Consider the following 17592-nt stretch of genomic DNA (forward strand, 5'->3'; position numbering starts at 1 on the left):
TAACTCATAAAAAAACTTTCTCAACAGAACGAGAAATTAACATATAAACTTAAAAATTGCCATCTTCTTGCTCCACTACAGAGCCTAAAAGGTAACAGAGACTTGAAGCAGGCAATTAAGAGTTGCATGCTTTGCAAAACTGAATTGTAAGGCTTTTCTGTAATCATATGTTGGAACAAGTTAGCATAGCATTTAAATGACTGGGCAAACCTGCTATTAAAATAGAATGTTATGCAAATATCAGGGCACTGGTCAGTTTGACTAAAGTGCAGGGGAGAAAAAAAAAAAAAAAAAAATAAAATTTTGTTTTTCAATAGCCAGACAAACCCTAATGGGAGTCTTGCAGGTACTTTCCTGGAAGGAGTAACACAGCACTAGTACTAGTGGGTGTTGAAAAACCTGTCTCTCCCTGCATGTTTAAGAACCTAACTCTTAAGTTTACTCAAGAAGATTCCAAGATGAAATGCTAAAGATTATGTTCAGATTAAGTAAAATTTAAAAAAAAGTGCCAAACAATACAGTAAAAAGGCATTAAGAAAACTTTTCCCCTCCTACATATTCAAGCAGTCATAGTTTTAGTGGAAGTTATACTCACTGGGGAAAAAAGGTCACCTTAGCCAACGGAACACATACCTTTAGAAAGACCATCAGTGTTTGGGCAGAACAAATGCACAAATAATTCAAAGTAGTGCATTGGTATTTTAACACGAATGAACCAATTAAGTCATAGATCACAATCTTGGAGTTATATGGAAAGGAGGGAGAATAGGTTAAAAAAAGTCAAGTCACATGATTAATTTTTTTTAACAGAAAAAAATGAGTGGGTAGCAATGCCACTCTGCAAACTTTTGTGCCCACTGCTCTGAAATCTTGATATCAAAGCTTGCGCATTTCATAAAGAGTCAACCTGTAAGACAACTGTGGTAGACCGATAAAGTAAAAAAAAAAAAAAAAAAAAAGGACTGTGTGCATTCAGATCTCAACTCAGGCACCAGAACTAACTGATCAATCAAAGAAGGCAGCCAGTAAAACCCTCTTCTTTTTAAGAGGCACACAGTTTTATGCTGCTCAGAGTTATAAAAAAAAAAAAAAAAAAAAATCAGAATGGCTTATAAGTTAAATCCAAACTTTTGCTTCCCATCTTGCAAGCTTTGAATGAACAGCAGATGAATCCATCTTTTGGGTGGATTCTGGTGGTGGGAAAGGTTCTTGGACAGCATGTGACCGCAGAATTTTAAACCTCTACATTAAAACACAGTTTCATTCAACCACCTTATTCCAACACCTCTTCACCATTTATCTAGCATGTTCAAATCTCACGGACTCCTATTCCCCTACATTTGCTTGCACCCGATGCAGAAGACACTGAAATGTGTGGAGTTGATAAAAGCAACACGTTCAGCTTGTGTTCACCAGCTGCCCATTTAAATCCCCTAGCTACTCATAGAAAAGTCTGCTTAATTTATATGGAGTTTTTGCTCTTCGAAGTTCAATGATAGACAAAGGACAATCAAGTACAATTTTTTTTTTTTTTTAATAAAGATAAAATTACAAAAAAGGTAAAATCAGCTCAGGAAAGGCAAATTATTTTAATAGATCAGTTTAGACATTTAACATAATAACTCACATCCATTTTTAAATACTATTACATAAAGCATGGTGAAGAAAGGAATTTCTGCCTCATAATTAGAAAACTCACAATACAACTTGCCAAAAACCAGAACAAAGCCGTTTGAAAATAAATACGGTCCATGCCAAATAGTACAAAATGAAATCAGCAGTCTCTCAATACGAAAACTTTTCTTCTTTTAGGTATTCTCCAAATCTACTATTATGTTCTGCAACTGATGAGAGGCTATCTTTTGTTCAAGGATTGCTGAGCTGTTCTGATTTTGCTCTGTACAAAGGCAAAAAGAAACTGTTAAGTTAATTGAAAAAATGAAACAACTGTTTTAGAAATGTAATTTTAATGACCACTGTCATGAGTGGAAGATATCTACTATGACAAGGAATTCAAAGTGATCTCTACTGATTTTAGAATATTATAAAGCATCGATTTAATCAATGCTCTTCAAAAAGTTGACATTCATTATTAATTAGTGTTTACCCTTTGGCATCTGTCTTTTCACCACTGCTGTCCTTGGATTTATCATCCTCCTTAACATCTGAAAAATAACAAGATTTTAAATATGCCACAAGATACAAGAAAACTTTAAAATATATTAAAAAAAAAAGGCATGACCAAGTTTGGGCTTTTTCTTGTATATGCTCCTAGCCAGGGGTACCTACCTTTTAAGAGAAGTCACTGGTTAACATACTAACATACAGTGTTAAATGCATCCATCTAAAGGAGTGACCTGAGCACAATGCCAAATGATCCAAAATATGTCAAGGGCAAAGTCCCTTCTTGACTGGCCATAATAATGCAGCACTGAGACACAGATTTCCCCCACCTCCTTGTGCTAGTCTGGCAGCACTGAGATGGTAGCCTGTTCTTGGAAAAGTCAAGTGTTCTTGGAATTACACTATCCCCAGAACCTTATCCAGCTTCTGTTTCAGTGAAAATTAGTTGGCTCGACCACACAAAAGCAAACAGGAACGAACTCTTTGTCCAACATATTTAATACAAGAACCCTTTTTATCTCTACTTTCATTAAGCTATACAAATCCCAGGCTCTAATATTTCAAGTTTGTGGGGAAGCAACAATAACCCTTGGCTGAAAGTATTATTCTACTGTGACTAGCTGTATCTTGAAACTGATCAGTTTAAATTAGAAGCTTTAAATATGATGGAAAAAAGAAATCATCATCTCAACAACTAATTAACTCTTAACAGAAAGCGCAACATTCTCCTGGCAGAACTGACATTTGCAGATCTAAAACACAGGATGAAATCACACAAGAGTCCTACCTGCTTTTTTGTCCTCCGTTTCTTTTTTGTCTTCCTCTATCCTGGCTTTCTTTGCTCCCTTCTTATGGTCTGCAACATTTCGCCGTCCACCTTCCCCTTCGTCTTCAGAATCTGAAAATTCTTCATCGCAGGCAATGCGCTTATCAGATGCTCGAACTAGGATTCAGAGTTATGAAATTAATTGAGCATAAAGTCCAACTACAATAGGCCTAATAAAAAAAAAAAAAAACTATCAGACCAAGAATGAGTAATACTATGCCATAATAATTTAATGCTGATGAACTAAATTAAGTATAAAAATACTATCTTTCAAGACACTCTGGGTCTCTCACAATGACTTCCAAAAATAGCTTCACAGACACAGAGGAAGGGCAGGAATATTTTCACATGTATCAAATGAATTTCAAATACTCATAAGTAAATCACAGGAGAAAACAATACCGTTTCAACAGTTCAGAAGATGGACAGTGCACCAATAAGAGTCTGTAAAATTATTCCATCAAAAAAGATTAAATGTAGCAGGAAACTTAGCTGTAGCTGAAGAACAACTCATTGTCCATATAAAGGTGAACAGAAATAAAGTGAAGGGTAATGTTGCAAGTAACAAAAACATCCCTTGCACAATAACAACAACAAATTTTTAAAAAAACCCTACAGTATCTCACTTTACATCAAGGAAGAATATTGCTTTTTTTTCTGAATAGCAAACGACAGAAATTAAGTCCCGTATTCCTTTAGCTCAAATTCATCCGAGACTTCTCGAGTATCTGTTTTAAATTTGAAACAGCCAGACTGTTTCATGAGATGGAGAACCCCATGTTCTTTCTGCACTTCTTTAGACTCCTTTAACAGGTTCAGATTCGTGCGCAGATGCCACCTTACGAACAGCAAAGCTGGCAGACCAGTGGCAAAACATTTTACTCTGGAAACAGAACTGCCAGCCTTCTAACACTGCACTACTAGGGCGAGGGTTCTGAACAATGAAATCTAAAAAGACTTTATCTGGACATGTTCTATCCTGAAAAGATATTTCTTACTAGAGATGCGTTTGTCTGGATCTTCTCCATCCTCATCTCCACTGTCTTCATGCACAGCATCTTCAGGGATGGCCTGCATCTGCACACCAGGCGCGTGAGGCAGCATGCGCAGGTTTTCAAACAAGCGCTGCCTGCAAGTGACAGACAAGGGAACCTATTACTGCACAGAAACAGCATCTCCTGGGATTTCCTATCACATTCTGAAAACTCTGCATTCAAAGGTTACCCGCTATGCTTTAGAGTCACCGTTTCAATTAAAAAAAAAAAAAAAAAAAAAAAAAGGCAGGCATGTCAAGTTCAGAAAGTTTTCCACCCCTTACAGATCATTAGTAGCCAGTGTGCTTGAACGCAATTTTCTTTTAACTTTTTAAACACTTAATCAACTTCAATTCCCCACAGGGTGAGCACAGCTAGTGCTCACTTGGGCTGAACCAAGTGACAGTATTACTCTGTTTATAACAATCTAGAGCATCAAGTTGGGTAATAAGCTATCCTCTAGTTTCTTTCTAGAAAGTCAAAATTGTTTAAAATATTAACACTTTTCAAGTGTGTGCAGCAATGGTGTTAGGGTCAAAATTTATCCATCTGGATGAGATTCTGTATTGGTTGTTTGAGAGAAGAGATAACAGCCCTTTCCTGACTAAGCAACCTGATGTGACCCCTCCAAAGCACCATATGGAGGAACAGGAAGAACACTGGGCTTCCCTTTGGGCTCAAAACAATCATTTCAAAGAAGTCCAAGTAGACAGAAATGTTTGGTGAGTGTCAAATATCAGCATTTGTAACAACTCTTTGTATCCTCCTGCACAATTTGAAGAGCTAAAAGGCAACTGGTGTGGTTTTTTGAATCCTTAGTGTCTTTACCTCTGTACAAATTACATGACCTGGCACAGCATTTTTGCCAATCCAGGAAGCCCCCTAAAGTTAGTTGTTTGCTTTCCCAGAGACCTAACTGAACGAGGACTCTCTCCAGCGCTGGGTCATTGTGCAAGTAAGGAGATGCGAGATTGTAGCTGTCAGTGGAAAACACACAATCTGTGCCCAGGGATGCGTTAAAGAGCAAGCAAGTTTTGCAGCCTACTTGCACCACAAAAGCTCAACAATACAGAATACACAGCAATCAGCTTGGCCGATCACTAGCTGGAGCACTACATTTCTATGGAAAAGTTTTGCAGAATTTCTTCAATGAAAGATAGATGGGAGTTTTTTCCCCCTTGCACATTATCAGAAAGCAAAACCCCTTCACATCTGATTGTGATTTACACATTTGTTTTATGAACACCAGTTGCCATCTGCCCATCAACTACTTCAAAAATTAGTGTTCTAACTGCTTGGGTGAATTTTGCAGTTTGACACTTTCAGTTTATAGCAGGAGTGGCAAACTTACACAGCTGTTTTCACATCTTTATTCAGCTATTTTTAGTAACCAAAAGAATTCCTGTGCACCGTTAACAGCCTGTTAAACTCAGGGCAGGGGTCAGGGCTTACTCTTTTAAACCCAGAGCAGTGACAAGCCACAGCAGGAAAAAGTACTCCAGGGTAGCCAATTGCTTCTTATCAGTTGATAGCAGAATTGATAGTATTTATGCATTACTCCATCCCTCAAGGAAAATAATTGTTTGCAATCAAAACTTCAGGATGTGAGGAGGAATAAGCTAAGTATCAAAAGTGGCACAAGCTAAAAAACACATCCCCACCAGAGCTTGACAATGAGCACTTCTCAAACCTTATGGATTTGTCAGGCCACAGCCACTTAATTGCCTGCACACGTATCACTATCTTTCCACAGCTTTGGATGTCCGAGCTCACATGTGACTTTTTTATTTTTACAGCTGACAGCCTCAAAGACTGACAATTTTGATTCATGTTTGGGTATGGAGCTGAGAAGTAGAAATCCCAATCATCACAGCATACCAGCTTCTTTTGTGGTGGGATAAACTTTCTATAAAATTAGAATAGGAAGCCAAGCAAAACAGTCATATCTTTAGTTGCTGGGAAAAGTGAAAAACCAGGCTGGCTCTTGAATTTAAATTTTATAGTTATAGGACTTCATAAGCACACGTACTGCTATAGGAAGAGACTTTGGAAGAGTCCCTCTTCTGACAGAAATGAAAAATACATCAAATGTATTCATTACTTACTTTCAGCATGTAATGGAGAGAGGCATACAGTTTTCCAAACTGCCTAACAATTAAACCTCTGGAAAAATGTGATCCACATGACCTACTTGACAGATAAGGTAATCACTACTTACTTGATCTTCTCCATATATTCTGGTGTATTCTGATTAGTCATATTTGAAGGACTAATATGAAGTTTAAAGTCTGGTCCAAAATACTCAAAGTAATCGTTGTATGGCAACTCTATAAAACAAAAAGACAACTCTGTGATACAAGGAAGATTTTAGACATTTTAAATACAGCAGTGATTTTGACAAGATTTCAGTTAGAGAACTATCAAGCCTGAAGTATTCAGGAAAACAATACTTAAGTACTGCACAAACTGTTCAGTGCTCCTCTAAATTGTTCAACAGATTAACTTAAATTTGTTGGCAAAATACAAAGAGCAAGAGTAATTTCTACTGTTAATCACATTAGAATGTACTCTGGAACAGCATAAGTAACAAATCTGAAAAAAACAATTAAAAATGCTACTTCTATAGAAGAGAGAAGATCAACTGATGATTTCTTACAGCTGTTTGCAAAGTTAGTCCAGTTGGAAAGGTGTAAGTGAGCCATTCAAAATATTCCTTCAGGAAGACATATTACACATTACTAGGCTGAAGATCACAGCTAGTTCAAAACTCATGGTAAGCACTGCAGAGAAGGCCAGTGACTTCCCCCCCCCTTTGTACTTTCAGATAATGGTCCCCTGACCCAAACATCTGATCACCAAAATGAAGTAAATGAAGACTTCCTATCAAGGAAAATAGCAGAATTTTATATTGAATATGACTGTATCTTCCCAGATAATATAAGAAATAGAGGACACTGAAATCGACTTCTACTTGAACCCTTTGTCTTGTTTCTTCATTTATGATTATTATAGGATAAGCAATCTTTTTCGGTGGATAGAAGGGAGACAGGAAGATTAAATTGCTATTACAACATTTAGAAATTTACTGCTGCTTCTCAGAAGAGATTAAAGATGACAGGGACCCACAAAGTTGAGAGGAATATTAAAAAAAAAACCAAAACAACAAAAAGCTTCATATATAACCATTGAATGGGACATGCTAATGGGAAAAAAAGTTCCAAGATAAGAATACTGTCTCTTCAGAAGCTTTGTCTGACAAAGAATACATATTGACATGCAAGACAGAAAATATGCATCTGCCCAAATACTCTTTTTTCACTGACAGCAGCATTCCACTTAAGTCAAATGGAACCATTATGAATCCAAAAAGAGATAAAGGAATGGTGAAATGTTATCAACAAAAGCTGCAGCCCAGCATGGAAACTGCTAGTGACTTAGACAACAAACCAGTCCAAATACCAATTTTTATAAAAGGGCATGCCAAAAACATGTCCAGAAGCATGTTTGGCCAAAAGTGTAGGGTCTTTGCAGATCTTCCTCAGAGAAATGACTTCATTATTGAACTATTTGAAAGAAGTTACTATAGCTTATTTTCAAGATAGTTTGTATAGCCAAAATTGAGTCAAACAGAAGGGCAGAAGTCAATATACTTTCACAGTTACTTTCGAATCGTAGATATAATGAAGAAACAGTTATGCTTTATTTTGTAAAATGGACACTTGCACACTCAATTTCTTACAAATACCATGTCTATAGTGCTCAACTTACACAGGTCTATGCTGCTACAATCAAAATGCAGTATATATTCTATCATACTGATGACACTCATTAAAAATAATTACAAGTAAAGTTCCATTAAGTTTTACATGTTTTCAGAAAAAGACCTTTTAAAACTTTTGCTAGCCCAAGTGGTTATTTAATGCATAAGGTACTGAAAACTAGTTGGTCAAATCCCAACACCACCTTTCTACATAGCTTATTCAAAACAGATGCATTACAGTTAGCTATAGTAATATTTGCTATCTGTTCACTTAAATCCTTTCATGATTATTTCTTAATAAAATATTAATTTGGGTATTAATATTTACCATTAGGAATTTCACAATCTAAGGCAACAGCAGTTTCATACGTCCAGCATCGAGCAACATTACGAATCGTGTATCCTCCTCCTCCTAACATCAGCAATGGCAAGTTAAAAGTCTTTACAACTTCCACACATTTGGCATGACCTATCAAACACAAAAAGAGTTGACAATATATGCAAAATATCTATGAAACAGAAAAATATACAATGAACTATTTAAGCAGACATATGCAGTTGCACTTAAGCAAGAACTGAGTCGATTCCAGTAAAACAGAACTGTCTCCCCCTAGAGCTAAGCACAACCTCACAGTGTGACCAGATCTACAGATTAAAAAAAATGTACAAAATACACAGAACATTATCCACCCCAGTCCTCAGAGACTTTGTGTGATGGTCTATTGCTGATGTTCTGAAGTGCTCTTTGCATGTTTAGCATTTTCTCTTTTCATAACTGGTCTCAATACATAGTGACAAATCTAGGGACAATTGCTGGGTCAAAAGCAACAGGGAAAGAAGGGAAAACAGAAAATCAGTACTTGGTCCTTTCTACTTCTAAATCTGAACCTGTATCAAGGTTGCTAAGTCTTGCTTACAGAGTGAACTGGTGCCAAGACAGTACACACTCCAGGGAGATACAGCATACTGAAAGGCATCTGTAGGAGGCAGCAGCTCTCTTGGTTTCCAAGATATGTAAGATGGAAAAAAAATCTGAGCTGTATGGGCAACTGAAGTAGCTTTGCCACCTGGTGCAAATCAAGAAAAGAACCCTGAAACACTGCAGACCCAACAGATACTATACTGCATTTCGATACCCACAGAACTCCAATTGCCTCATTAAGAAAAAACAAAACCAAGAAAATGCAGAAAATTAATGACTCAAAGAAGCTGGACTCAAGGCTTAGCAGAAGTTCAGCATACATTTAATGTTGTATTGCTTAAATAATAGTATAATAAATAATAAAACCAAATAACTAAAAATTAATAATAATAGAAATATTTATGTCATTTGCTAAATTAACATCTCATCCCAATTTTGAGAATCAGGCTTTTAGGTAGAAATATAAGTAGTACTAAAACAAATTAATTCTATAAAAGTTAATTAAAAAATGAATGTTAACATGAGGCTCAGCATAACAAACACTACTATGACTTTAACAACACAGTGAGTATTCTTGTTTCAGAAATACCTATTTTACACCCAACAAGGCATATGATGTTTATTATCTGTAGTTCCCTCTACTAAGTTAACAGCTAGTTTTGTTATCTGCCCATCATAGCAAGTGTTGCAGTAGGACAACTCTTGTCGTCCTGTCATTCCAGAACACTGCTTTAAAGCTACAGAAAGCCTGTGCACAAAAGAAAGGGAATCACTTGAGTGGTTAGGAAGAACATGGAAAACCAAGCTTCTTAACTTTTTTAGATGGACAGAAAGAAAGAGCCAACTTCTGGGTTTCTTTTGGCCATCCCTGTATAGCAAAGAAAGAGGTGATTAATCATAGTAATGAACAAAATGTTCGCAACTCCAGTCCTCATCATGCAAGTGTCTTGAAAACAGTAAGAAGGGTAGAAGTTTCTATTAAATAAAAAGTTACAGATAACAAGCAAACACTTTTCTGCCTACCTTTAACAGTAAGATTAAAGCATCCCAGTCTGTCACCAGACAGTGAATCTGCTCCACACTGTAATACCACAGCACTTGGCTGGTACATCTCCATTACTTTGGATATAATCTGTAATCAACATAAACCATCAAGGCACATTACAAAAAAATAAGTCCACAAAACAAAACTAGTATCTTTCCAGTGAACTTAAAAATCAATGTACTCACTGGTTTGAATATCTGTCCATATGACTCATCATCTATACCATCCCTCATTGGAAAGTTGACCGCATAGTATTTGCCTTTTCCAGCACCAATGTCCTAGATGCAAAGATGACAAATGCTTTACTGCAAATACAGCAGCACATGATGATATCATGGTAAAGTCTACACAAGTCTGCTGAGCTACTTTCTACCATTATTCATGTGAGGGAAAAGAGGCAAAGCACCTTATCCGAGGCCCATTTTCCCATAGGATAAGTGAATCACTTAGGCTTCAGATGCTGATTTTTCTGAGGTGATGGTGCTTTGCTCTGCTTCCCAGATTCGAAAAAAAAAGTTAAAAGAAAAAAATCATTGAATCAATCTCATTCTACAACAGAGCAAAGCAAATGTTCACACAATTTCAAATTGTAGGTAGTTGCTTTCCAGCCTGAGCTAGTCACCTGATGGTTTTTTGTAACCAATACCTACACTGGTTACAAACACTAAAGAAACAATACAGCATTCTGGTAGCTGCCCATTTGTTAATGGATCAAATTTCATCACAGAATAAGGGCCTCCACATAGCACTACGGTCTCAACTGACCTCTCTACATATATATACGACAAGATTAGTGCCATCATCCAAGATGTGCAGAAAGTCAAAAAAAACTTCTTAAGGATGCTGAAGTTCAGACTGTAGAATACCTTCAGTAGAAAGAGGATGAATGCAGCTGAAACAGACAACCTCCACAAGATTCAGCTGCACTGACAAAGCTGCAATCACAAAATCACCAGCTGATGCATGATTGGCTCCTGCATCATATAAGCATAATCTGATGAGCAAACAAGACCAACTAACTAAAGAATTACAGAAAGAGGCCTGAATGGAACCAAATGACAAAAAAAAAAAAAAAAGAGATAAGATTTGTCTGTTGAAGATGCAAACAACCAGTAACAGCAGACTAAGTTAAGCAGAAGCAAGCAGCACAATACTGGCCTCTGGAAGGAACACTGACTTTTCAGAGAATTAGTTCTCTCTCTAGATCAATTAGCTTTGCAAGTTCTGGAGATAGGAAAAAGCTGATTTTTTTTTTTTTCCTGTGCGGATGAAATAATTACAATAAAGCCTGCTGAAGTCTGCATGCAGACAATGCTCCTTTCAAAATACTAGCTAGCAGAACAGAATAAAATTTACCATCCCTGAGGTACTGTTTATCACCAACACTGCGCTAAACAAAATCCCAATAACACACAATATTCTTCTATTTATTTCAGTTGTGTTATCTCTAAATTCTTTGTCATGGGTGTGGTGAGGTGAAGAGTCCATAAACTTCTCTGTCAACGGGAAGTGTTGTTTCTAAAAAGCCAAGATATCTGACCCTTCAAAAAAACCTTCTGGCCGAATTCAGCAACAACAGCTTGTCACGATAAACATCCTGGGTTGAGCTGCTTTTTGTCTGCAGCACCACTACCACCTTGTGGACAGTTAAGTTAAACCAAATGGATAAAAAGTAACTAATTTGATTTCTACCCATACAAATCTAGAGCTCAGTTTAACAGTATCTAACAAGCATAATAACATTCAGCTCCGACAACTACGCCAAAATGAACACTTAGCACCCCGCTGATTTAAAGCATAACTTCCATTTACTCCTGTGTCCTCTGGGTATCATCAGCGCACTGGGGAGCACATATTTCAGGAATATTAGTAGAAACACAAATATCTACATCTCTCAAATGAATTTAAAGGTAGTAGGAATACAGTAAATTATTTCCCAAACCAGCATTTTTGTAGGTCAACTTTTCAGAAGTGTTAACAATTGAAAAAAAAACACACACCTAACTGTATGTACAAACTAACGTACAAAGTTGCTAATACCTGAGAAGTGATTTATCCTGGGAGCACCTCTAGTGAAGAGTTTTAATGTAAGAGTCTGAAGATAGGAACATATTAATCTTAATACCTGAAATACTCTTTCAAGTTGTGAAGTGAAACAGTTGCCTGTTCTAACAGACAAGAGCCTAACATGAGGAATGACTTAGTTAAAACTAATATGAAGGGCCAGGAAAACTGGTTTCCATTCACAACTTTGCCAGAGATTCTACAACAGTTTAAATGACATTACTTCATAGGCAAATTCTCCCTTCCTCAAGCTAGCTGTAAGGCTTAGCACAGTGATCTGTGGGGCATGCTAAAAAGCTTCAGCAGTGAAGCATCACAAGAACTCAAAACCCACTTTGTGACAGTAGAAATATTCCAAAAACAAGCCAACTGTATTAATAGGCAAATAGAACACAGTGGTTACAAACTTCAGCTGAAACTCTGTAACTAGTAAAGCTCTGGCATGAAGTTATTCTAAGATTTTGGAAATGTTTTGAAGCCCTGTGATCCCCAAGCAGCTCCTTTTCACTGTATGTGCAGAACTGCAGTGTAGAGATAACCATTATGAATGTGCCATACTGTCTTCCTAGAGACATTTCCAAAAACTAAACTAACTGTATGTTTGAACTAAAATTTCAGTTTCCAGAAGTGAAGGTCTTGATTTCATGTAGAAGTGAACAATTTACTTTCCCACTATCCCGTTTTGGTTTTCTTCCTATGGTTTTTCAATAAATCTATCACTCTAACATATCATCTGAAAACCTCCTGCTGTATATTATTACTGTGCACAGTTATTGTAACCTAGTACTGGAACAGCATCTACAAGGAAGAGATTACAAAGCAATTTATCCCCTAATGAAATTTCATATTCAACCTTACCCTAAGGTCCCCTGTGCCTGGAAAATATTCACCGTACTTATGGAATGATACTGTCATGACACGATCTGTGGTATAAAATGCTTCTTCAACACCATCACCATGATGGATATCAATGTCAATATACAGCACTCTTTGGTGATACCTAGAAAGAAAGAAATTTATGAGAAACCATCATTAGCTGTTATACACATAATATACTGATGCTTAAGAAGGGAAAACCTCATCAAAACAAAAAACAAAACAAAACACACACACAAACAAAACACCAAGCACTAAAATTTGAGATTATGATCATTTTGATGATTTAGTTTGAAGTGACCATATGCTTTTAGAATTCTCAGTACAGCTTGGATAAAAATGAAAGTAAGTTTATCTTCATCAAAATACATAATTTAAATATGTAATGTACTTATGGTTTACCACAAGTTGTCTCACTCTGTATAAGCTGTACCCTGTGTTCCTGTTCCCACCACTTTCTGTTGTTCACATCTGCTGAATACACCCCGTTCACAGGGTATTTCTTTTTTCCTTCTCAATAATCACCAACACAATCTGCACTAAAACATCCCCAAATTCACACTTCAAACAGCATCATGCCAGGAGAGGGAATAACCCATGTTCCATAAGCCCACAAAAAGTAACTTAAAATACTTATTTTCCACCAACTCTTTTATATCAACCTCTGCAACTTGTAAAGATCAGCACATTCTTATTTCCACATGTATCACACCTACTATTAGGAAGAAATTATTACACTACTGCTTAGTATTTCCTTAAATACTTCAAGTTTCAGATGAGTTTGAGATGGATAAAGAAACCAGTTGTTTGACACCTGAGAGCATTGGAAACAAGAGTAAGTGTCCCCTAAATTCTGTGTTGCTCAGGAAAGAAGTCTATCAACAGCAGAAGATGCATTTTCATGCTTTGCATAGTGTCACAGAACGTGAGTCTGAGCAGCCATAATTTCAGGTGGGCTACAATTTTTTGCTTACCAAGACATTGAATAAGAAAGTTTCCTATGGTTACATAACCCATAACCACTTGAAAGTTTCCTTCCTTCACATGCACATTAAGCTAAAAAAAAAAAAAAAATTCAAGACTGGATCACAGAAAATCATACTGCTTTTCTTAGACTGCAGAGAGAGATCCTCAGTACTTGCTGTACATTAAAATTTATGTCTTAATATGTTATTATTAACTATCTATTAGTGTCTTTTGAAATTTTTTCCATCTTTAAAACAAAACACTTTCAGGTTGCAGCTGCTTCCCCCATCCCTAACCACCAGACTCAGCTGCTCCATTCACAGGAATCAAATACCTAGATTTTATTTTTTTTTAAATGAGATTTATGTTATTAGAAGGGATACAGTCCCTTGAAGCAGTACAAAGTAACATTCAGGATTTGAAATTTTAGTGAAGCATTACTGCTTGAAGTTAATTATATAATCACTTTTTCATTACTCCTCTCATTTTTTATTTTGCAGTCACAGCAGCACAGCTGTTATTTCATTATTTATTCATAACAGCCACAGTAATTCATGTAACAATCCAAGGAAGCTCAGTGTACCATCTTTCCTGAATATTCGTCTTTGGTTTAGTAACAACTCAAATGATAGGAAACAAGCAGGCCTATTGAGAAACCAAATGCATGTATGATTGTGAGCATAATGACTGCCCAAAGGGGTCAGGGCAGTGATCCATCCAGTCCACTATTCTGTCCCCAGGCATAGCAACAGGAGATTAACACTTACAGGAAGTAGGTAAGCCTGTCCATTTTCTGAAGTCAGCCTCTCTAGCACTTCCCCACCATCCGTAATTACAGCATATGGTGTTCTACAAGGTGCATCATTGCTTCCATCTTTAATATCCATTTACAGACCTCTTGTCCACGTTTATGACTAATCTCTTTTTTTGAATCTGTTGTTGCCGTTTGCTTTCTTCAGCCTCCCATAGCAACTAGTTCCAGATGTTCACTATCTTCTACGTAAAGTACCTCTCAATATCTGTTCTAAACCTATCTCCTATTAGTTATCTTTTCACCTTGCCTGTATTTTAAACTTCTTGCTGAAGCTAAACTGGGCAGAGCTTGGGAGTTTTCTTAATTAAAACTACACAAGGTCAACATGGGCTGTGAAAACACACCTGAAATATTCATTACAATCCGTATCTTCAAGCATTTAAATAATTCAATTTGACACTTCCTATAATTTTATCTTGTTCCACTTGTAAACTTACTTCAGTAACTCGAGGATGGCAAGCACGATATCATTGACATAACAGAAACCAGACGCCTCCGATTTCTTGGCATGGTGAAGTCCTCCAGCCCAATTAACAGCCATGTCTGTTTGTTGTCTGTTCAATTTTACTGCCCCAGCTGCAAACAGATAACACAAAAGTAAAAGGAAAAGCAATCAGAACCTTCTGAAGGCCTTTTAAATCTGTTACTTGAAACAGTTATCTTATTTTTCAAGTAAACTGACCCTACACCTGACCTCCTCACAATAATGAGATACCGGACATGTGACGTATTTGTCATATACTGTATGACAAATGCAACTTATACACAATTACTATTTCATCATAAAATAAAACCAAACAACTTATATTTGCTTCAGCGTTAAAATATACTATCAAAGTTTGAAGAAGTTGCCAACATAAATGTAATAAAGCTATAAAGTAGCTGGCAAATAACCTGTACTTACCAACAGAGCCTCCAGTTGACAGCTGGCAAAACTCGAACAGGCCATCAAATACAGGACAATCTTCTCCAACATTAACTGTGTAAGAAATGCATTACTTTTCAAGAACATCATGCCAACAGCATTGCCGTACACATGGATAACATAACACACAGTTCATTCAACATTTTAACTACTCCTCACCCACCCCCACCTCATTTTTTGTCAGGCTAAATTTGAAACACTGAAAAAATGTAAAGTCTGTATAATCGAAGATGACTCCGAACTATTTTTTTTTTTTTATTTATTTCCTTTTTAGTTTCCATGGGAAGCTTCATCTCCATGTTAATAATAAGTTAGATAATTTTTAGATTACTGGAGAAGTTAAGAAATGCACAATTACTTGTAAAAATCATGAGAATAAGGCATCATAAAGAGGTTACAATACTGCCTTTTAAATTGAAGTAATAGCTGTCCAACTTCTTTCCTAACGGTACTTTGAGCCTATTCCTGTAATTAAAGAAATAAATTAACAGAAAGGGTGAACAGTGAATAATGTTCAATTTTTACAATCTCCCTCCAAGAGGGCTAACTCCTTTTCTTGACTTAAACATATTTTCACATATTGATTTTTTTGTTCTCTACTTTTCTAAAAGCCATTCTTTTTCAGAAAGATTTTCCATTAGAACAGATTTTAAGACACTTTTGTAAACAGCTCACAACTGAAGTTTAATCTCTGCATCAGGCACACAGAAAGTATTACTTCACATCTAGAATACTCCCTGTGAAAGGGGAGGCATAACTTCCATAAATTTAAAGAACGTTTTTGCCAAGATGGCTGCATTTAATACTGAAGTCCCCAAATTAGTGTAGATAATGTTACTCTTGTTACAGTATTTCTCTAACCCACCCACACCATTAAGCCACGTTTATACCTCTTTATTGGTGAATATTTAATTTTTAAACAACGCTAACCATCAAAGCACATACTCAGATTTAGCTTAATGCTGACACTTACATCTCTGCATTTGCTTGCTGTACTCAGACATATTGTCAGGCCTTATTGATCGGAGAAACTTGATATATTCATCACTATGGTACTTGGTCATTTCCTCAGCAGTGGCTTTGTGGGGCCGCTGAGAATGAGAACAAGTTATAGGAATAACCAGAACGCTCTGCAAAAATTGACTAACAATGTGCTAAAACAGCTAACTCTAAAGAAATCTAATCTACTTTGAAGGGAGAGCAGTTAAACTGACAGAAGGACTGTTCTGCACAAAGCAAGGGCTACTCTGCCCTTTTATCTCTAATTCTTTGTGCAGTTACCCCCTTGTCTCCCCAGCATCCCACCTCCCCAGTCATAAAAATACCGGTGAAAATTCTCTACTGGGGCTCTACCTCACCTCTTCACGACATGAACATCTACAATCCTTGCCAGTCATAATACTGCTGCTTCACTTCTAAGAGAGCTCTGAATACACTATTTAAGTATTTTCCACTTCCACTTCTTTTCATTTATCTGTGTAAGAACACTTGAAGCCCTTTAAAAGTAACTTAAAATGCTTCAGTGGACATTCTATTGTTTATACTCACATAAATTTCCATTTTTCTGTACAAGCCATAATTTAACAGCAAGTTGTGTGTCATTCGGATCCTGTGAGGTTTCATTGGATGCCCTTGTCCATAGTAATAGTTTCCAATATCACCTGTCAATATTACACAAATTAATAGCTATGCATATTACAAAACAACTTTTCATTGCTGCTTAAAAGAATAATTCTTAAAACATAAGCAAACAGGTATGATGAAAAAAAAAAAAAACCAAAACAAAACACCAAACTGACATACCCTAGAAAGGGACTAGTGTCTATTTAAAAAAGGCCACAAGGAAACCAAACTGCCCATAAAAGCTTGTTCGTCAGAAGCAGAAGGCAAAAAGAAGGCAAAATCTAACACCTTTACTACAAGTACACAGTAGTGGGGGAAGCAAATGAATTTAAAACAATTCTTCCACACAAGAGTGAAGAAAATAGTGGGCCAGAACCAAAGAATAAAGCAATGGGAGAGAGAAGTGGAATTAATAGGAGAGTAGAAACTACTGATGATATAGCCACGTTATACCACAACAGATGTTGTAGTAAGAAAAGGGTGATTTTAAGACACCACCCTCAGCCTGCCCTTAACTACTAACCCTAGGTGTTACATTCCAGGAGTCAGCTTCAGATCCATTGCTACAAACACATGCACATTGTCCAGCCACCTGCTGCTAGAGATCCACAGT

At 36.7% G+C, this 17592-nt stretch overlaps 1 protein-coding gene across 1 annotated transcript; it reads right to left on the bottom strand.

Moving 5' to 3' along the window:
- Positions 1-1519: 1519 nt before the first annotated feature.
- On the bottom strand, positions 1520-17023 carry HDAC2 (histone deacetylase 2). The gene is made up of 13 exons (XM_008935918.1): positions 16905-17023; positions 16330-16447; positions 15336-15410; positions 14869-15007; positions 12634-12775; positions 9897-9989; positions 9690-9798; positions 8073-8213; positions 6203-6311; positions 3949-4079; positions 2912-3067; positions 2108-2165; positions 1520-1897 (listed from the first exon to the last, which is right to left on the bottom strand). The coding sequence occupies exons 1-13, from the start codon at positions 16977-16979 to the stop codon at positions 1867-1869; spliced, it is 1377 nt and encodes a 458-aa protein (XP_008934166.1). The 5' UTR covers positions 16980-17023; the 3' UTR covers positions 1520-1866.
- Positions 17024-17592: the final 569 nt, after the last annotated feature.

The sequence above is a fragment of the Merops nubicus genome, unplaced genomic scaffold (genome assembly GCF_000691845.1).
Source record: "Merops nubicus isolate BGI_N331 unplaced genomic scaffold, ASM69184v1 scaffold37172, whole genome shotgun sequence".
NCBI classification, from domain to species: domain Eukaryota; kingdom Metazoa; phylum Chordata; class Aves; order Coraciiformes; family Meropidae; genus Merops; species Merops nubicus.

Coding starts and splice junctions, on each gene's coding strand:
- HDAC2 (XM_008935918.1), bottom strand. CDS start 16,979: ATGAAACCTCACAGGATCCGAATGACACACAACTTGCTGTTAAATTAT. Junction 12,776..14,868: donor GCCATCCTCGAGTTACTGAA/GTAAGTTTACAA, acceptor CTTTCTTTCTAG/GTATCACCAAAGAGTGCTGT. Junction 4,080..6,202: donor GAATATATGGAGAAGATCAA/GTAAGTAGTGAT, acceptor TGTCACTTGCAG/GCAGCGCTTGTTTGAAAACC.